Source organism: Bombus impatiens, unplaced genomic scaffold (assembly GCF_000188095.3).
Source record: "Bombus impatiens unplaced genomic scaffold, BIMP_2.2 scf_0075, whole genome shotgun sequence".
Classification (NCBI taxonomy): Eukaryota; Metazoa; Arthropoda; class Insecta; order Hymenoptera; family Apidae; genus Bombus; species Bombus impatiens.
In genome coordinates this window covers 243,285-266,371 of record NT_176494.1, presented here as the reverse complement: position 1 = coordinate 266,371, position 23,087 = coordinate 243,285, and the positions used below count along the sequence as shown (strand labels likewise).

General features: G+C 32.9%; 2 protein-coding genes and 1 long non-coding RNA gene across 3 annotated transcripts in view; 2 read left to right on the top strand and 1 right to left on the bottom strand.

Annotated features, from left to right (window-relative positions):
• Positions 1-28: 28 nt before the first annotated feature.
• LOC117152582 lies at positions 29-7,182 on the top strand. The gene is made up of 3 exons (XR_004462978.1): positions 29-154; positions 809-817; positions 7,171-7,182. It is a non-coding gene; the product is annotated as an uncharacterized LOC117152582 (long non-coding RNA).
• A 5,284-nt stretch (positions 7,183-12,466) lies between these two features.
• Positions 12,467-14,779, top strand: LOC100740003 (WD repeat-containing protein 74). Its single transcript, XM_003485674.4, has 8 exons — positions 12,467-12,669; positions 12,855-13,002; positions 13,087-13,182; positions 13,251-13,554; positions 13,646-13,743; positions 13,835-14,036; positions 14,153-14,425; positions 14,521-14,779. Exons 1-8 carry the CDS (start codon positions 12,612-12,614, stop codon positions 14,608-14,610), a joined length of 1,269 nt encoding a protein of 422 aa, XP_003485722.1. The 5' UTR covers positions 12,467-12,611; the 3' UTR covers positions 14,611-14,779.
• Positions 14,780-14,838: 59 nt separating this feature from the next.
• LOC100750102 (serine-rich adhesin for platelets) overlaps positions 14,839-23,087 on the bottom strand; it is a 134,543-nt gene continuing 126,294 nt past the window's right edge. Inside the window, exons 10-16 of the mRNA XM_003485673.4 lie at positions 19,322-19,459; positions 18,946-19,098; positions 18,688-18,866; positions 18,402-18,605; positions 18,173-18,319; positions 17,907-18,000; positions 14,839-17,804 (exon numbers count right to left, since the gene is read on the bottom strand). Coding sequence (XP_003485721.1) covers positions 17,524-17,804; positions 17,907-18,000; positions 18,173-18,319; positions 18,402-18,605; positions 18,688-18,866; positions 18,946-19,098; positions 19,322-19,459 — 1,196 coding nt within the window. The 3' untranslated portion in view covers positions 14,839-17,523. The remainder of the gene's footprint in view (positions 17,805-17,906; positions 18,001-18,172; positions 18,320-18,401; positions 18,606-18,687; positions 18,867-18,945; positions 19,099-19,321; positions 19,460-23,087) is intronic.

The following is a 23,087-nucleotide window of genomic DNA, read 5'->3' as shown; positions in this document are numbered from 1 at the left end:
TGTCGTTCACACCGCTTTCCAGGCCCCTCTCGATCGCAGCCGGGACGATTATCGTGGAGGTTTTAGTCGGTTGGAGTCCGGCACTACCACGCCGCTTTTTCCCAGAAGCGGCCTGGTGTCAGAGCGGATTTCCTCCACGTTAATAAAAAAATAAGTGTGCATTGGCTTACGGAAGAACAAGTCATTGCACTTGCACGTTTATACTCAGTAATAGGTTTACGTTGCACTGCTCATCGCGCCGGTATGCCACATATAGTGTGTTGTATAATTCACATTAATTTATGATTAATTTTAAGAAAATAAATAAGAAAAATGACTACAGATATTCCGGAATAACGCCCATGCTAGTAGAAGAAACTATTGTCGCTGGATACTCCGGGAATTACATCAGAATTGGACTTTTCTACATTCTCATATTATATTTTACTCGTCAGAAGTACGAAACGCATCGAAACATTTGATTTTCTCATAATTGTAATATCAATATGCATCAGCAAACAAACAAATGATAACATTGATTACATGCTTTACTAAATATGTAAAACTTACATAATTAAGATCGGTTTCAGCAATAATAACATTTTTTTATCATTTTCCATGAAGTCCATCTACAACCAATGGTTCCTTTCAGACTTTTGTTCCTCGGGATGGATATTATACAACGCAATAAAAAAACTTAATCTTGAAGATGGTGCTCAAGATCAATTTTGCAATCGACTTTTTCGACAGAATTCCACCGATTCAAAGGTGTAGAATATTGTACATACATATATGTATACAAAAAATTGCAAAAAATTAGAAGGAAAAGAAAAAATAAGTTATAAAGTTAAAATTTGGAACCAATTTGAGCTATTACAGATGATTTGTGTTTTTTTCCGGCTTTTAGCTGCAGAAATATATATGTACTTATATGTATATATACACGCGGCTGTAAATTCTATGAAAAGAATAAGAAAGGAAAAAGAATCCAAGTCGAGATCTTCGACTAATTGTACATTGTTCGATCGATGACTGTTGTATTTTCATATATATATGTCGGATTAGGGTTGGAATTTTGGGGTTAGGTCCCCATTCGATGAACCTTAGGTCATTCGATGAACCTTCACTCAAATTTACCATCGCGGATATAGCTGATATTTATTGGTACAAATGTGGGCACTACAAGAGGCTATAAGTAATAGCGGCGATCGGATGGTCAAGATGTTGATGACAACGAATTCAGGTTCGACAACAAATCCACGGTCCACGGGATGACGAGTGCGATACACGTATAACTCCACGTACAAGTAAAAGTTATCTGCATGAACTCTACCAAAATCCAAGTGGAAATGCCCTTATATATTCCTCTCCCCACCTCTCGGGTCAATCTTTGTTTTTAAAGAAAACCATATATTCATTCCATCCCTCTGTCAGGTAAACGTCCCTCCCGTGATTGTGGATACGTTCAGTGATCCGCTATGTCATTTCGAGCCCAAGCCCATCGTCATAAAATCGGATTAGAGCATTAAAACTACTTCTTATTTTTATTACTTAAGTGTAGCTATAGGGTATTGGGGTTTTTCCCAACATTCCAAAAGAGAAGTCCCGATGTCCTTTCATCTTCGACATATATATGTCGGGTTCGCATTATGATTAGGGTTAGGGGCGTGTAATGAATCTTCATTTGGATTAAACATTGTTGTTATGCAATAGAGAAGATATTTACTAGTACAAATATGATTATTAGTACAAGTGTGGATATTGCAGAATTGACAAGTAACGGTGATGATTAGACACTAATGACAATGGTCTTAGGTTCGATAACGAATCCGCGGTCAACGGGATAACAAATGTACTTTCTTCCAAAGTTTAAGTCGGACTCGATTTACTTGTCTATGGTACAAGTATTACTAAACTAGCTCTTTGTTAAAACGTAAAAAAATATTCACCGAGCGTAAAGACGTTATGTAACTCGTTAATGAGAACTCACGAGAGAGAATGACTTTCCGTCACGATGATGCTGCACAGGAAAACTATGATGGGGTGTGTCTAAGGACACGAGATCATCGGATTCGTGTCTAAGGATCGTCGACATCTGGTAATCATCTTACCCGAAGAATAGGGTCTGCGTGTGGCGAGACACGGGACAGAAACCGTTGGAATGTTTACTGTCGAGTGCCGCTACAACTATTTCTTTTTAAGGAGAGCTATACCGTTATCCTATACCTTTGTTAGGCAAAACGTTCATCCCTTAACCGCGGCTACGTTCGGCGACTGTTTGTCGCCTCGTGCCCAAGCTCATTATCACAAATCTCGAACAAATACAATCGGATTGAATGACAACAATTGCTTAATTACGGCTGTGGTAGAATTTAGATTAAAGTGTTAAGGGGTTTTCCCAAAATTCCAAAGGAAAGGCTTCGGTGTCCTTTCATCTCCGACATATATATATATATATATATCTTCAATAATAAAATCCTTTTATATAAATTAGTGTATATATACGTATGTAAATTATATGCAATAATAATTACATATAAGATAAATAAAGCAAATTTAAGAGAACAGAAGAGAAAAAGGAATGAATGAAAGGAAAATTAGCCAAATTAGATCAATAGTTTGTTACTCTGTTTTCAAAATTCTCTTTTATATCTAACTTCAGTAAGCTCTCTGTTCATAAAATATATAAAAAATAGAATGAAATAAAGAATGAAATAAAACAACACGAAAAAGGAAAAATGAAACAAGATACAAAGACATGAAATTCATGAGAAATATCATTTTCATTCTATTGTTGTGTTTATTTTTATATCCAGCTTCGGAACCCCTTTCATATTAACTCGTACGTGAAATACATCACCCTTCCTCTTGCTTATGACGCAGACATTTTCCAAAGGTACACCGACCCCTGCACTGTGGCTGGCTGGGGACGACACATTCCTGGATCCAATGTACGTAGTTAATCGCATCTAATTATTTACTGTCATCTACAAAAATTGTTTTATTGATTGAAATTGTTTTATTGTTGTATTGTTTTATTGATTGCGTAGAAACATTCTGTTTAAACTTGTATTGTACGAAGCGTGGAAAATCCACAGGTGCTTGAAGCATGAATATGGAATAGAGTACATAAATGAATACAGAGTAAATATAGATCGTATAGTGGAAATCTAAAGTTGAATTTCATTAATTCTTTGAACAGAAAAAAATGAAGTTTACTTCCAATTTTATTTTCTTCTCTACATATGCTCTCATCCTATTTTGTGTTTTCTACTTACTTTGTTTATTGTATTGTATTTTATAGTTCTTTCTTTCTTCCTATGACCTTTTCCTGTTGTTCATATTCCGAATTTCGTTTCTGACTATAGACTCTACGGTATAATTCTAACTTCGACAGTGAGTAATAAATCGACTAGAATAGAAGAACTTTTAACTTGTTTGTGGTAACGCATTTCAATTTAGAAAGATGATTTTGATTTTGAATTTGAATTTAAAAACGTGATTTTAAATCTGAACTTGAATGTTTACAGGGAACGGGTTAATAAGAGATTTCATTAAATTAATAAGGAATAATAAATATTCTAGTACAGTCAAATAATTTTATTTAGAGAGGGTCTGGTACTTACCTTCGTAGTGTCCAATTACCTTTGATTCCACCGGAAAAATGTCCAGTTTCAGGAGTAGATAGTAAGTTGCATTTATGCGCAGGCGTATTACAAGGTGGACGAGATGCTTGTCAAGTTTGTAACAATTTAAATTCAAATTTATTTTATACCTAGGTATCCTTTTCGTAAAAGAAATAAATTTCAGGGTGATAGTGGTGGCCCACTTTTATGCAATGGTACGCAAGTTGGAATAATTTCATGGGGAAAAGGTTGTGCTCGTCCTAATTGGCCAGGCGTATATTGCCGAGTAGACTTATATTTAAACTGGCTAAACGAAACTGTACAGAACAACACTGCGTTTCAAATATGCGTTCCTGATATTACAAACGTTCTCATTATAAAACTGATAATATTCTTTGTTTTGTAAAATAAAAGGTATTTAAAATAAATTATATATGTATGTGCGAATAATTTATAAATCAAGTGAAAGATTATAGGTCAACAGAAAAATATTTTATTGTAGCAATAACATTTATATGTACTGTACGAATGTGGTAAATAAATATTAAATAGTTTTTAAACTTGGCGCAAGTTTTATGCATCCTGCCATCGCTACATCAGCATTAAATAAATCGAGGTTCTAATTTATATAACATTGTTAATTAATAGAATTTTATAATTGAATAAACTTTTCCTTTGAGAATCATTCCTTTTTTAATTTATTCTGTATTTTTTTGATACATAGTACTCGATGAATACAGAGAAAATATAGCGGTTTCAATTTTGAGAATCCATTGGCACTAATTCAAAAGTATTGTATAGCGTATTGTATAGCCTTCATTAACGTGATAACCACCTAGACATACATACATACCTAGACAAATCTATACATACTGCTCACGAACCAACGATCTAAACAAGTCTCGACACTCGTATACCAATGCCTAGGGAAACTGTTCGAACATTGAGTCTTGACTAGTTATGGAAAATCAGCATGGAAGACAAGAAAGTTCTTGTTTTGCGTATGCGTGACATGCTATGAATATTTCAGACTAGGGTACTTTATCCGTCTCTGTTTGTCTCGCAAGAACGCGACATTTGTCGACTTTTCATGTTGATTTTTCACGACTGAACACGAGTCAATTTTTGTATGGTTTTCCTAGCATGTATGGATACCTGTTTGTATGATCGTGCCCACGATCGAACCATATTGGACGATTGGTCTTGAAACTCCCGCGGTGGAAGATGCGATTATGCGGTGACTTGTGTTTCTCCAATCCGCCACTAACGACGTTACTGCAGAGTAGTCGAAACAATAGAGTGTACAAGGCTATAATTTTGTTTTCCCTAAAATGAAATTTAACCATACACAGAATTGTTTATGAATAAATAATGTATACTTACTCATAAAATATTATAAAAATTGCAAAAAATTTACTTGGTTACTTCTACCACAAGGTACTTTATTGAAATTGTTTTAACTACTCAACATTAGCGCCTTGTGTGCGATGGACAATACAAGAAACTTTCTGTCCTCAAATCTAGAACTAATGCCAGCGTAGGAGTTTTCAGACCAATGTATTAGTGATGCCGATACATTTGAATTTTATCGATATGTATTGATAGATACTCAGAGTATCGATATAATATCGGGAATAAAATATCGATATTATCAATATCGATACTCGACGACTGAGTTAAACTACTTTTCATAATTTTTCATCATTTATTTAGAGTAAGTTGTCATGTTCCGGGTTCGTAGCGGCGCAGAATTATTTCGCGGCGATTTTCTCACGGACGTTACGGGTTTGCAATCTTTTAACTATGAGGTGCTTTCATCGTACATTTAACCTGGCCCGCGATAAGACGCTTTTACGCCGAACTTACAGTGCAGGCACGACGGTGTGCCTAGTAATAGGCGCGAAGTATGGCTAGTAAGCTAGTAAGCGTCAGTAGACGCCTAAGGTTTATATCGTATACCGAATCGTCTATGCAGAAATCCTCGAGGACGGGGAAACTGGGGCATATGACGATCGGCTATAGTTTCCACGTGATAAGAGAGGACGATTTCTGCGACAGCGGCTTCATACAGCTCGCGAAAAAGTTTCTGCAACTGTAACTTTGGCATTCGACATCACAAAGTACAAATACGATATTTCATTTCATTCGTTCATTTATTCATTCATTCATTCATTTATTCATTTGTTACAGAAAACTGTTTAAATGAATATTGATTATGAATCATTATTTCCAACAAAAAAATTTAACAAAATTACAACTTTCAAAACAAACATGTACACGTTATATTTAATACCTTTATATTTGACTCGTATATTGAAAAGTAAACTTGTCTTTAATTTTGTTTAATTCGTTAAAAAATGGCGTAAATATTAGCTCTAGCTATAATATATGTAAATAACATTATGTCCAAAATATCACACACGATTGAAACACTTCAATGTTATTAAACTTTTTATTGCAAAGGTAAAATGATAGCATAATTTTAGAGCTTACAAAGGTTTTTAATAATGAAAAAATACTTATATTATATAACATTTGGTACACATTAGTTAGATACAAAAAAATAATGATAATATAATCATAATAATCATATATTTGAGATGGAAGTTGGTCTGTATTATCATTATCATAGTGCCACTTTTTCCTTTCACGCCTTGTGCTACTCTATCCATTGTGAGTCAAGTACACGATTACATTAAGGAGAGAAAAGAGACAGTATTTTCACATGATGGTGTCACACAATGAATTCTAACTTCTCGATTCAAGCGTCTGTTGCGGACAAATTAATCAACACTGTCAGATCACTAATAGCCTTACCCTCACCACGGGAGTTCCCAGACCTTTATATATAATTTTGTCTCTCGAACTGAAACTAGGATTCCTGATGCGGTGTTATCACGTTGTTCGACGCAGCTAGTAATAGAGCCAGCTATGACCATTATCGTATATAATTAGAGATAATTTTGCGCCGGTACGAACTGGGAACGTGATAATTTGCTTTATACAAATGGTGAAAAATGATGAAAAGTAGTTTAGTTCAGTCATTGAGCAAGCTTAGTGATTTACTTCATATATTTTACCTTAGATGCTTTCATCAAAAGATTGCGTTATTTAATTTTGTATTTACAAAATCCTAACTTCTCGACCGCAGCGTTCTACAGTGGTCGATTTGTAAAACACAACTCCCGATATTAACAGTCTTACTCTTTCCACTGGAGTTTTTAGACCTGTGAATACGACCGTAATAAGGACCAAGCATAAATTTCATTGCCTGCAGCGAGGTGTGGAACCGCTTCCAGAGGACCAGGAATAGGGTCACGTGGTGTTTGCAGCGCATTCGTCACCATCTCAATGAGGTATACCAAAAGGAGGAAATAAACCAGTTCAGTTTCCTGTTGAGTGCCGAAGCGTGCAGACGTGTGTCTAGTGCCCTGTGAAGTTCACAAAAAACACGTGATGCCCATCCGTCGAAAGTGATTCGAATCAGACTTAATCCAAGTCTTTCTTAACTAATGGAAAATCCAACGCTCCTAATCTCTGATCCGAATCATAGCCTCTCGACTAGTTATTTCAAATTGAATTAACTAGATCGATGATGGCCCAAGTATATCGGCCGGCTCTCTTGAGCCATATCTGCACCGCTCTACCTCCTCTGTGGCAAAATGACAATATATCCCTCCTAACATTCGACACTAAAAGCATTAAAAAGCGTAAGCTAGAAATAGTTAAAACAAAGCAAACATTAGCCAAAACGAACAGTCAACAACAGTACCTATAATAGATACACAATACGAGAGTCCACAAACGACTCCATGGACATAGCTGAAACACCAACTAACCAAAATATGCGTAAAAATCCCCCTCCCTCGTCCATCTTTATTGACGATGTCATCGACATTCAAACAATGGTAAAGTCCATTGCGAAAGATATTAACAAAGAGAATTACAAACTTAAAATAAACAATAACCAAGTCAAAATTCTGCCGACTAACCCAGACTCCTATAGAAAACTAACAAAGCTACTAAAAACCTTAAACGCAAACTACCACACGTATCAACTTAAACAAGAAAGACCTTTTTGAGTGGTACTACGCAACATCCACCACTCAGCTAACTTGGACGAACTGAAGTCCGAACTCCTAAATCATGGCCACGAAGTAACAAACATCAGCAACATAAGACATAGAATCTCGAAAAACCCGCTATCCTTATTTTTCATAGACTTACAACAAAAGCCAAACAATAAACAAATTTATAACATCAATCGATTAATGAACTCGGTAGTCAAATTCGAACCTCCTTTTATAAATAAGAGATAGTGCAATGTAAAAGATGCCAAAGGCACGGACACACATAGAAATACTGCAACCATAATAGCCGCTGCGTTAAATGTGCAGGTATACACCCTACTGAGCAGTACACCAAATCTCCATAAACCCCTGCGAAGTGCATCCTCTGTCAAGGAGACCACCCTGTGAACTATAAAGGTTGCTCAGCCTACACAAATACAACACAAATACAACCTTGTACACAAATAAGTACCCTAAACCCAGAGCCAAAGAGATAACCAACCAAGTACTCGATCCTAAAAAATTCTCTACTACTTCAATGTTCTATGCCCAAGCAGTACAAAGACATCAAAACAATCCGAAACCCCATATGGACCATTCTCAAAATAGTATTTCCAGTTCACGAAACATAGATAACTTCTCTAGACTCGAAAAATTAATCGAAAAACAATCAGAACAAATTAATAACTTACTATCGCTATTAACACTCCTCATGGATAAATTAATACACCCCGACACAAAATAAAACCAAGACGCATAGCTCTTTGGAATGCCAACGATCTAGCTCAACACAAATACAAACTAGAACTCTTCTCAAAACAACAACAAATCGACGTAATGCTCATATCTGAAACTCACTTCACCGACAAAAATTACCTAAAAATAAACGGTTATAACTTCTACCATACCCAACATCCCAGTAGAAAAGCCCACGGCGGCACCGGAATTATTATCAAAGCCAGCATTAAGCATTACGAGCTTCCATCGTTCCAGAAGGACTACCTCCAAGCTACAAACGTAGCGGTAGAAGATTGCCATGGTACAATCACCACTTCAGCAGTGTATTGTCCTCCTAGACACTCCATTTCTAAAGAAGACTTTGACAACTTCCTTGATGCCCTGGGCAATCGATTCATAGCTGAAGGAGACTATAACGCCAAACATATCCAATGGACTTATCCAGCAGACTTATCACAGTAAGCGGCAAAAATCTCTTGAATAGCATAAACACCAACAGTCTCAACTACCGCACCACATATGAACCCACTTATTGGCCCACTGACACTAACAAAATACCTGATTTACTTGACTTTTTTATAACTAAAAATATCTCGCCAAGATATGTCCAAATCAACTCCTCGGCAGAACTCTCTTCAGACCATTCCCCCGTTATAGCAACAATTATCTCAACAATTATCGAAAATCCACCTAATGGCTTTATTCATAGCCAACTCACCAACTGGCAGCTCTTTAGAGAAGTCTTTAATCATTCAACATCAGCCTTAATTTCCCTAAAAACAAATGAAGATATCGAAACAGCCACGGAATACTTAAACAGCATGATAAACGCTCTCCGCTCCTCCACACCTACTAAGACTTCTATCAACAAACATGAATACCCCCATTACATATTTAACAAAACTCGCAGAAAAAACGTAGGCTTAGAAGAATATGGCAGATCCATAGAACACCTGAGGACAAACGCAAACTAAATAACGCGACTAGGAATCTAACCAAAATCATTAAAAATTATAGAAACGACTGTTTCCAAAAATATCTCGCCAATGTGTCTCCCACAGCTGACTCCAACTACTCACTATGTAAGACTTCCAGGAAACTCACGCGTCCCCCGCAAATAATCCCTCCCATCCGCAGTCCGCAAGGTGGCTGGGCGCGTAGCCCTATAGAAGAAGCCAACCTGTTTGCTGATCACCTATCTAACGTATTTAATCCTCACTCCTCCAAAACTGCCGCGGAAATAACCGAATACCTGCACTCTCCCTTCCAAATGTCTCCTCCTACTGAACCCTTCACTTCTGTAGAAGTTACAGAATTAATCCGTCGCCTAAATCCCAGGAAAGCATCGGGGCATGACCAAATATGTAATACAGCAATCAAGGAACTTCCCACAAAAGGGATTGCACTCATTACATCAATTTTTAACGCAATTCTTCGCCTTGAATACTATCCAAAGTCCTGGAAAATATCACTGATTACTCTCATCCCTAAACCCAGAAAACCGATATATGAAACTAGCTCCTATCGCCCAATCAGTCTTTTACCTACTTTGTCAAAACTATTCGAGAAGATACTAACGAACCGAATCATTCCACTCTTAGAGGACTTGAAAACGCTTCCGGAAACCGAATTGATGATCTGGTAGTAACATTCGACAATAGAGCAAATCCATCGCATAACACATGATATCAGCCAAAACTTAGAAAAGAAAAAATATTGCTCAGCGGTATTCCTGGACATTCAACAGCCATTCGACAAAGTATGGTATGAAGGACTTCTATACAAACTAAAGAAAATCCTACCACACACCTACTACTCCATCCTAAAGTCCTACCTAACCAATAGACAATTCATGGTTAAATACTTAGACGCCACAACCGCAACATTTCCAATAGAAGCAGGCATATCCCAAGGTAGTGTCCTTGGACCCCTGCTGTTCTCCATCTACACTGCCGATTTACCAATATTAACAGAAATAACTATAGCGACATTTGCTAACGACACAGCGCTATTAGCATCCCACGTAGACCCGATAATCGCATCATCCACTCTCCAGCGATGTCTCGACTCTATGGAAAAGTGGTTTCACAAATGGGGGTTCAAAATTAACGAAAACAAATTCACACAAGTAACCTTCACGCTGAGGAAACAAACCTGCCCACAGGTGACCATTAACAATATAAAAATTCCTAACAAGGATTCAGTCAGATACCCGGGCATGACTCTGGACAGGAGATTAACATGGAAACAACACATCACAGACAAATCGAAGCAACTCAAGGCTAAACTTAAAAAATTCTACTGGCTCATTTACCGACGTTCCAACCTAAACACTCAGAACAAAATTTCACTCTACAAAACCATAATAAAACCTGTCTGGACTAAGGAATCGAACTATGGAGTACAGCAAGTAATTCCAACATTGAAATAGTTCAACGCTTCCAATCGAAAACACTAAGATCCCTAATAGATGCAACCTAATAGATGTTACCAAGGAAGCAATACATCGCGACCTCAAGATACCCACAGTCAAAGAGGAAATAACAAAATGTAGTAATAGATATATCAAAAGAGTTAACAAACATCGAAACCCTCTAATTACTAAATTACCTAATACGTCGGACCAGATCCGCAGACTAAAAAAACACTATCCGTTAGACCTAAGCATTAGATTCAGCTAGATATTTCTAATAAGTGATATTTACGTATTTGTTATATTATTATTTATAAATTATACTTATTTATAAATTATACTTACTTATAATGAGTTAATAAGTTTATTAACTTATTATAAATAATTAGGCATGCCACTGCGCCACGCCAGAGAAACTTACTCAAAATTCTCAATGCGAGAATTGATTGTAAAGTACTTGTAAAGTACTTTATTAAAGTATTAAAAAAAAAAAAGCAGTTAACCAGCTACACCAATTCACTCCTACTAGATGATACAAAATTTTTGCAAAAAGAAGCATTACTGATTTGAAAATGCGTTAAAAATATGAAATAATTTCTATTTTATTTATATTGTATTTAAACACATATGCAACAACGATTAATATTTTTCATTTACTTACTAAACAATGAATAAAGAATAAATCAACTGTACTCCGCTACCGATATTATATTTTGAACAGTGATAGAGAAGGATAATTAGTATATATACTTCAAATACGATTGTAATTAAACTTGGAAAAAAGAATTTTGCAACAGGCCAAATTTACATCATTCTCAGTCCCGTAAAAAGTTTGAACTGCTTAAGCATACTTGGTTTAGCATCAAGCATAATTTTTAATAAACCGTATAAAAGCTCTTGCAGAAATACAAAACTTACGAGGACTTCTGTCGTAAAGAAACGGTTGAGGTCTACTTCCTACGAGCAATGTATAGAGAAGCGACCGAAATATGCTTGAAAAGAGAAATTAATAATAAAAACAAACGAGGCAATTCAGCTTTGAGCGACAAGCCTATATGCAAAAACGGACAAAGTACGCTTTCAGAAATAATTTTGTAAAAGAACCGCCGCAATTTTATCGCTTCTAGTAATGTCTCCAGTTTGTGGAGAAACGATCAGACATAATGAAATGAAATCAGTGAATGATAATAGGTCATTTGCGATAACAATAGTTAAAAATGGAGAAATATAAAAAGATTTGTAAATCCAAGCCAATCGGTGAATTAGCCCTACAAGATGTAAAAGTTTCATTCTAATAGGTTAATCCAGTAAGGAGCAATCGAAAAACATGCATAAAAATTAGGTCTTTGCAGTAGACGGTAGTTGACAATAAACAAATGTAAAAAATTCTTTAACGGAATCAACGGAAGAACATGAAGTATACGATGCGTTCAGAATCATCCCGCTTGATCAAATTGTTTCGAAGAAATCGGGGAACGTACATAAAAAGAAAGAAAAACAATATTTTTATCGAGTTGAGATACTTTCGCTCTTTTTTGAAGTCAGTATAAAAATAAATTCTCAACGCGAGAATTGATTGTAAATTTAATAAATAAATAAAAAAAAAAAGTATAAAAATAAGACTTGCGCTTTCGCATTCGCGACCAATCACCAATGCGTATCCATATACCACGGAGCCCGCTCCCAGGAAACGGCTCTTTGTAGTTATTATTCGAAGTCTATACATATTCGTCTGTTCGTTCTTGCTATCGAATTTTATTATTTATAAAATTACTTTTAGTCAAAATGAGTAGAAAAGATAATTATGATATTTATGTTGGTGGTAAATCTGGAATTTTCAAAGGTAATTGTAAATACTTAATTCTAACATTATGTCTACTTTAATCTGAAAAATCGGATGTTTTACAATAGGTTAGGAGAATACATTAACCTAAAAAGATCGTTTTTATTTTATGTACGAAATATTGTGTTAATAATAATGGCAGCTAAACGAAATATATAAAATTCAATTGTGCATTTTATCGACAGGTGTAAGAGTAGATAAAAAACAATGTACATCACAAAATATACAGAATTTGGCTTCCATAACTGATAACGATGAGGTTACGACAATGTCTTGGGGTGATGATGAGGAAAGAGAAATTCTAATTGCGTGTGGTGTAAAAGACATTAGGAGGTCATGTATAATAAGTCATTTATCGATTATACTGAAATTTCATTTATTATTTATACAAATATCATAACTTCTTTTATTTTACAGTATAAAAGTTTATGATACCGATTGTTCAACATTTACATGTTCCTTCTTTTGCAATATTGGAGCAGGAAAAATTACTGGCATATCTCGATATAATGAGTAAGTAACTTTTAGAAATATCAAATAGTATTACGGTATATAATTTTAATATGAGATTTTATTTACAGAGCAATTTTGTCTGCTGTACAATCAGGAGAGATAAAACTCTGGCGATTTCAAGAAGATGGATTTTTGATGAATGCTGGTAAAAATTTAGATAAAATGCGTCATTCAAGAATAAATAAACAAATAATAGCTACTGGAGGTCAAGAACATGCATTAAAATTATTTGATATAGAAAAACAAACACAAATATTTATAGAGAAAAATGTACCTCCTGATTGGTTACAGTTAAGGGTTCCTATCTGGATTTCTGATATAGATTTTCTTCCTGGTACGGAAGAAATTGTTACAACTAGTAAATACGGATATGTAAGATCTTAATTGATATATGTATGATTCTAATATTTAGTTGTTACATTATGTAAACATTTTTTCATTGTACAAAAATGAAACTTTTAAGGTGCGTTTATATGATCCAAAATCACAAAGAAGACCTGTTATAAATGTTGAAGTAAAAAATGAAGCATTAACAACTTTAACTGTGGTGCCACAAAAAAGGTATGTGTATATAACATACATAACAAAATGTAATGTATATTTTTTAACGGATATCATACATAAATATGAAAAATTGATTATCTAATTGTAGGCAGATTATAGTTGGTTCTGGCAAAGGTATAATGAATCTCATAGACTTAAGAAAACCAGCTAAAGTATTAAATACATATAAAGGATCAGTTGGAGCTGTAACAGGAATAGCTTGTAGTAAAATTGAACCTTACATTATTAGTGTTGGTTTAGATAGATTTTTGCAAATACATCATATGAATACAAAAGAATTATTAAGAAAGGTAAAAATAATTCAGTATTGGGAAATTTTATATTAAAGAATAGTATTGCTATTTATTATATATGCTATTTATTTTATATATTGTTGCTATTTATTATATATTGTCCTATATTGCAGGTATATTTGACGTCAAAAATATCATGTATGTTGTTACGTTCAGAGTTTTCATTTGCTACGAATAAAGAAGTTAACGAGGAAAATACACAACAGTGTAAGAATAAAACCACTAAGAATTTTCAAGGAAAACAGCAAACTATGCAAAGCAATTCAGATTCTGATTCAGAATATGATATGTTATTTGAGAAAATGCCAGTAATTAGTAACAAAGAAGATAGATCAATGGAAAGAAAGCAAAGGAAAACAAATCCTTCAAGATTAGATAATGAAATTGTAAGTGATTTGTTATATTTCTTTTCTTTTCTAATTGATTTACAAACTTCAATTAATGAAGATAAATGATATTCTTTTTATTTTTTAATATGCAGATTTCCCGTAAACATGAACTAAGGAAAGATGAACTGTCAAAAAGACAGCATAAGAAGATAAAGAAGTCAAATTCGTTAATAGAATTATAAGTAAGATAATAGTAATCACGAATTATCAGCATCTAATATTAATTATTAGTATTGTTCACAAGTAATAATGAAAATCTTTTTATATTTTCATATGTTTGATATATGTCATATCTTATAAAATTTTAAAAAATTTGTATTAGATAGAGAATATTAAAGATGTTAATACATATGTATAGTATAATATAAAGATAGGGTAAAGGCACACAGAAATCATTACAAACAATGAAATAAAATGTCTCAGTTACGATGTATTTTGTCACTCAGCAATTCGTTTTTTTTTTTTCATTTGTACCTTACATGTACAAGGGACATGAATAATACGCTAATAGCTTTTGCCCTGGATATACAGTACTGCGACGCGACTAAGTGTACTGTCTAATTATTCGATTAATTCTTTTTATTGTACAATTTATTCTTAATACCTTGTTTATAGTGTTTTGGTTCATGAATGCAGCATATACCGACTTCAATGGTTTCTCACACAACAGTAACAATGTTTTCTGTTAATGTTACATTAACTTGTGCTTTCAGCTACAACATGTAATAATATTGAAATCGGATGCGCTGCAGAATGTAGGCTACTGTAGATTTCTTTACGTCTAAAAACTAGAAAAACAGTGAACGTGACAACTTGTAAAGTTGAAACGTATTTTGTACTAAAAGGAAATAATATTCGCAGCTATAGCACACTAAATCTTATTCGGCTACAATCATTTCAGCTGTACAAAAATCATTGTCCCCTCGCTACGCCTCTTGATAATTAATACTAACGTAAATTTGCTTTATCCTGACTGTGCTCTCATCTGAAATGGAATATTTATTCTTATCCTTGTAAATGTACCTAGGAATAAACTCACTAAATTACAGGCACTGTCCCCTTCAAGATTCAAATAGGTAGTTTTCATCTATATTTCTGTAGACGAAATGGAGCTTTGTGCCAAAAAGGAAAATATATTCCCCGGCACAGAGGCCACTTATATACAGATTTCCACATAAATGTAACACATGCAGATATCCTGCATAATTTATAATTCCACCTCTTCTTACATGCAGTAAGCGTAGAATGAAGTCTGTTTCAGGCTGAAACAGTGTTTTTTTAATAAAACATTTTTACAGGAATGCTTTCTGCCACTCATTTTATAATTTGTTATTTAAACAATATACAATATTGAGTAGAGTTTCTATTTTATATAATTCTCAAGTACAGTTCAATATCGGTGCTTGTTTAATCTTTGTATGATACTATTAATTTTATAAATATTTACGAGAACCAATTTTCGCAGTTTTCGAAATAATTTCTTTTAACTAATCATCACTTACATGTAAAAAATAACAACATAAAATACAATTATAAAATGTTTCATTTACTGTATTTTTTTTCGAATGCCACTTGTTTCTTTGTCAGTGATTAATAACGTATTGAATTTAGTGAGAAATCGTAAAAATTTTAACATGTTCTCTTTTCAAAAGAAAAATTTGTGAACATATTAGTTAATTTATAAAAATCTCTTGCATATAAAGCAAACACAAACATAGAAATATTTAAAAGAAGCGCTACAAAGTAAAATTATATGTATGTATATACACACAAGTCTAAAAAGACTTAATATGTTCGTAATTAAATAGTTTCATAAATAACTTGAACGAAGTGCTGCAAATATTTTTATACATTAATTAAAATACCCGTGACAACGCATATTAGTTGTGGAATTGTTCTTATTTTTCACATTTTGTAGGCCTTTCAGTACTTAATAATGTATATTCATCTCATAAATGTTATTTCTTAAAAAACGTACATGAAATAATAACATATAAATTTAACAAGTATTGCTTTCCTGTTGTGAAACATTTCGTGAAGCTTATGTAGAAGTTAGATAATACAATTAATTTCGAACATTTTATCTACTACCTATGTATTTTATTGTTTGTTATTCATTATCTGCACACTACTTCCATTTTATCGTTATATCAGAGTTAACGCAAGATCAAAAGCACCATGTTTTTCTCTTTTTTTTCGTTTTTTAAAAATATCACATGCTGTGCAATCGTTTAAAAGAAAATCGCTTATTATGCATATCAGTTTCTAATATTCAGACATCCAACGTGACAGTTCATGGATAAGAAGCTTTTTTATAGATAAACATACAGGATATATGTACATGTTTAGACGTTTGCTTAACACTGTATTTCGTTCCTGTCAGGAGAAAGCATGGAAGGCCTCTGTAAAAACGAGGTCCATATTTATTAATTATGGAGCACTCTTTGACATACGACTATTCTGTTTTATGTCTTCTGCACATTTTTCTATACTATATGAGTAAAGTAAATTACTTCATAATCTTTGATTTGAAATAAAATACAAGGATACCAGTATTAGGAGCGTAGTAACATCATAAATCTAAAGGATGCAAGAAACTACTATTTGTTTCCTCGAAAATTCTACTGAAACATTCCCAGTGTACGATTGAAGAAAGGGTGTACAGAATATCATACCCTGAGTAGATAATGGCGTAGCAATCGTTCCTGGCAAGAAGCTCGAACGTTTACGCTGAGTAGCATTTGTACCATAAAAAATTAAGTTTAATTATTTTATACAGTATAGAGCATTGCATTATCGTTTTGTCGCGTCCAGTGAAATTCATTTCATCATTTTCACGCGATTATATTTCAACACGATTACATTATTTTAGATAACAGTTAGTTTTGTGACGTAAATTGATTGAACGAGCGAAGAACAATTTTTCGCATATTTTTCCTAAGTTCTTAAGCATTGTACACGCAAGCATTAAGAACAAACGAAAAACAAGCTCAGTCGTACACTGCTTGATGTCGTTATCTTATAACGGTTTGACATTATAGTCAAACAATTGATTCACAATTTCATGCTTAATGGCATGTTAAGATAATATTGGCTCAATCTCCTCCTGATACGGCTACTTCTCGCCATGCAGATTCTTGAGACTGATTTACTAAAGTTGACTGAGGTTCAGAAATATCTGATGCTGCAGGACTCAGCGGTGGACTAGGTGTTGCGGGTGCTTCTTCGGATTGGTTTACTTCAGCTGTATCTTGTTCAGCTTCTACTTCACCATCAGGAATGGAAGCCTCCGATTGCACAGAACTCGGAGCCTTTGACGTAGAATCCTGTGCTCTTAACGATACAGAACTATCTTTGTTGCTACTGCCATCTTCACCTAAGCATTGATATTTGTTTGTTATTAATACCTTTTAATCTTAATAATATTACTGCTGTGTACTTTTGTCTCGAAAAAATGTAAATTAAGATATATTCTTACCACAAGGCCTAAGAACGAGGTAGAAGAGTAAGTCGGATAGAGAAATTATACCGATCACTTTATCATCATCATCAACCACTACTAACCTATGAACCTAAAAAAGTTTTACATGACTTATTTATATATATTCACAGTCATATAAAATAGTACATTATACTACAAAATTAAATAATTATAAGCTCTGTTCTATTTAAAATGTACTGCAATGAACAATCAATAATCATTTCTAACATATTCTTTTAATATGAAAAATATGAAGATTATACCTCTGCTCTAACAATTCTCTCCATAATAGTAAATAGGGTTTCATCTAATTTACAACTTTGAACTCCTTCAAACCATTCATTACGATGCTCATTTGCTTCTCTTAATGAAATATCTAAATTATTATATGTTTTTTCTGCAGCTAAGTTCTGTGAAAATACAAAAATAACGTATTAGGTAATATTATTAAAAATAAAAGTATAGTATTTGAGACTTATAAAATTCACTTACAATAACATCAAACTTTGAATAAATATTAACCAACTTTCCTTCAGTGTCAATAATTGGTAATGCAGAAACTCTCCTTTCAACAAATTTCTTTAAAGCTAAAATTATGCTAGTTTCTTCTGTTGCTGTTTCTATGTTCTCAAAGGTACCTATCCTTAGATCCCTCAATGTTTTACTGGTGAAAGATGGTTTTGGTAGCTCGTGTATCTGTTAATGAATTATTCAAATAAGATATATATGCCGATAAGTAGTTCCTCTGATTTTACAATTCTTCTTGTTTCATACTTACATAAAGAAACAGGAACCTAAGGATTCGTTTGTGTGTCAAAATATAGAGAACATTTCCAGTATCTGGATCTATCACAGGCAAACGATGAATTCTATTTTGAATTAGAGTTTTAATGGCCTCGTATAAAGATGCATCTGGGCCAATGCTCACTAATGGATGCACTTGATCTTTCAAGACTTCTAAAATGATAAAATTTCAAATATTTATATCTTTGAACATATATAATCTATACAACATCTATCGATAAAAAATATTTACTTCTCCATGTATCTAATTCATGTTCTTCTAATTCATCCATTGTTACAGATGGGCTGGTATAGTACATCTGTAAGATTTTTATAAAGTCTGTTATAGTTAGCATTCCAACAAATTCTTGTCTTGAACTGTCCCATAGTGGTGCAGCTCTCACACCTGTATATAAAGTTATTTATGTAATATACGATAAAATAAATAATTTTATCAGTAATAAATACAAAAATATCAAAAATAATTTGTTAAATATTTACAAATGCATTAAATCATACTGCATGCAGTAAATGTAAATGTTTCCCATGACAAAAAATTGATTTTGTGCAATGAAATGAAATAATGATCATTAAAATGCTATACAAATATATATAATTTTGCAACTTACCATTGTAGACGAGAGCAAAGAAGGCCTTCTTGACGAGGAGGTGCGTATCAAAAACAACTAATTTAGCGCTGGTTGGTATTAGATCATAACACTTGTGAAATTTGAAGAACTTTACGAAAATCTGTGATTCGTCCTCCTCTGAAAGTCCAAATAGTTCACAGTAGAGTAACGCTTTTTGGTTACGACGTAGCATCTTTATTTTTTCATGCGATGTCACAATGTTCTTACAATTTACACAATATTTTTCGAATTACTTTCAAGCCTTATCAGCCGGAACGAATTATTATAACATTTAATCTACATAACAAAAAAGTTGACACTTGACACTTTTACATACTCAAATAGTTTAATCTTGATAAAATGATACTTTTCATACTTGCGAGTACGACCTATATTATAAATATAACTGTTATGGCTATGACCACGACCGTGATTCCGTGGTTGTGACTATATTATGATAGGTTATGGTAACAGAATTCGGCGCCGAATCAAAAGTCTTGGCGCTACCTTTGAATATATATAACAAATATGAAATACAGTTATGTCAAAATAACAAACATACGAGAGAATCGCTTATTAGAAATGTGTACTGAGTATCATGAAAATTTTTTGTTTAAATTTTTACAAGTTTTTATAAGTAGTATACTTTTAATTAATATGACAAAATCTGCGTGATGCCATTATCAGTTAAACAGTGTTGCTTGTTAGTTACTTCACAATGCATAAAAATTAGTTTAAGTTTAAATGATATTAACCTTAATTTTGTAGAGCTTATCATATAAAAAACAAACAGAATGTAAATACAAGAATATTGTTTTGCATATATAACTCAAAATATCATAATATTTTGAATCAACTAATTTTGTTCTGATACAATTTTTTCATTGATAGAAGTATATAACATAAGATATTTAAGAATTCGAAATAAATGAAACATTCTGTATATCAGTGTACTACTTATTTGTTGTTACATCACGTAATATACGCAGTTGCTTCTAATAACAAGGAAGTAAGGTATAACGTTAGCAACACGTAGCCTAGAATTCCATTACTCAGAGCTAGAGTATATACATATGTATGCTGTTTCGCTGTAAAGTTTCCATGCATTATGACGATTATTAACTGTTTTCGTATGTATGGTATTTATTTCGTAATAAACGAAATGAGAAAAGAGAGGGTAATGAATGAGGGAAATAATAGAAATAATTTTGCTTCAGATATTAAAAATTTTATGACGCGAATAAATGAATGTATGTCATATCAATTCAGACGTTACAGGTATCTAATTATGGTTTCATAAAAAAGTATGAAATATAAAATATAAATTAATTTCTTTTTCCATTTTATGCAATATTATATTGTATTTTAAGATAATTTCTCTTATCTCTCTTTGAATAATATCACTATTAATGTAGTAAAACAATATTTTCATAATAATATTGAAAAAATATATGTACATACTCTCGTCGTTATCATTTTTTATATTGATATATTAATATTATAACAAGTTTTTCTGAAGTATTCAATTTCTGATCAAAATACAACAATTTTATGTAAAAAGAGATACTTTTATGTAACCAGTGTTTAAATGATAATATACAAAAGACGTACATGTGTACTTTTACATAGCCTAAATGTGTTAATAATGTTTTCTCGAACAATCCCATTATTAAAGTATTAATAGTAGTGAAATAAGAAGTAGTAATGTACTAAGAACTTTACTTTAACTTTAAGATAATAACACACTCGAGATATTGCTGTTAACTAACTTTTGAAAAAGAAAGACACTTTGCTATTAAACCGTTGAAAAGAACGGTACATAGATATATCAGATAACAATTATCAAGATTATAAAAAATAATAGACATACCAATAAAAAGTCTATGAAATTTTTCCAACAAACGCGATATGAGTTGACGTGAGATTTGAAAATAAAATGTATTGAAATTCAAATGAAAATTTGAAAACTAAAGATAAAAATAAACGTAACGTTTTAAACGTAATAAGTACGAATCAATGAAGTACAGATTGAACAACATGTTTTAATATCGGGAACAGAATATGAAACGAAACACTTACCATTTTTATCATTTTGGTCACCCTTGAAAAGCAAGCAACAGCTTTTTCGAGGACATGCAAAATCACAATGAATAACAGGAGGCAGAGAGAGAGAGAGAGAGAGAGAGAGGGAGAGAGAGAGAGAGAGAGACAGAAAAGAAGGAAAAGAGAAAAAGGGGCGAAAAGCGAGGAAAGTTTTCGAGGACGCAAATATACAAGATCTAAGAGAACATAGCAGCAGCATGGAAGAGAAAAAGAGTAAAAATACTATGAGACGGGGAAAAAAACAATCACGAAACTGGGAGAACTGTAACAACAGTGTCAATAGGATGAAGTGCCGTTGAATAACAGCTTGTGATAGAATAAAATGGATGTGTGGGTGTCATATGAAGTGAACAAAATTCCAGTTAAATTCCCGCCATTCAGATTATATGTATCCTTCATGAATCTGATCACCTTTTTTCCTTAACACGATAACTTTCTTCCACCTTAAAGGTAATTAGGAGTGCATAAATGAATAATAAATTAAAGTCGTCTTCCTATACACTGTTCACTAATACGTTATAATAATTATTTTGCTACAAATTAAATGAAATTCAACTAATTCTCTTTAATCAAAAGTATTCAGATACTTATAGAAATCTTTGATTGACACTGTATATTACAGGTTTAGAATGACTATTCATGTTGTATACTAATTTTTTACTAAATACATTTGCAGTACATATCTTCTGACTTCTATATACTTACATACAATATATTCGTAAAAAATTCTTATATGTATTCATGTACATATTTCGTGAGTCACTGTATGTTACGTGACATATATGGTTGAATAAAAAACTCGTTTCCTCGATTAATTGTAAATTACAGAAAAATCAAGGTCGTAGCACCGACATTCACCGTACACATATAAACCATATACATATATATATATGATAAATATGTAATACTAATTTTGAGAATTAACACTTTTAATTCACTGATATTAACACTAACTTTGAATCACACGAGAGATTCTTTCACAAGTAACATAGACTTTCCAAGTATTTATAAACATACGTATTATACAAAACATACAAAACATTCATTAAAATATATTTTCTACATCACTATAGCAGAGATCATTTTTTTAAAGCTATTCCATTACATTTCATATTATTTGTTTGTCCTTCCGTTTTCGTTCAATTTTACTACGCGTATAAAACGGATAAACGATTACGAATCGATTGGTTGATAATAGAATTATATGGGAAAATAAAGATTCTATTTGCTGATTGTGAGGTCAACTGTAAGTATACCAACGACCCGTAAAACGTGTAATAAATTGAATATGGAATATCGAGTAAAAATCATCATACATAAAAATAAATTCTTCGTTAAACGAATTCTCTGTAAAGGGAACATGCATCTATCTATCGTTAAAGAGATCGCGTTGTAAATTCAAATCGTTACTTTGTACCAGAGACTAAAGTACAAATACACTAACGAAAACAATGATAAGTGCGAGGAACTGTGTGATGAACTGAATGAACTGAACGCGTAAAAATTGACAAAACCTTGGCCAAACGGATGTTTTTCTGCTCGGATAACAATAGGTGAAACTATCTTTTGATAAGGTGATTGTATAGTAGATTTAAGAATTTAGATTTTGATTAAATGTGAATTATAAATATACTGATGAAGGCTCGCTTACTATGCTGGAATA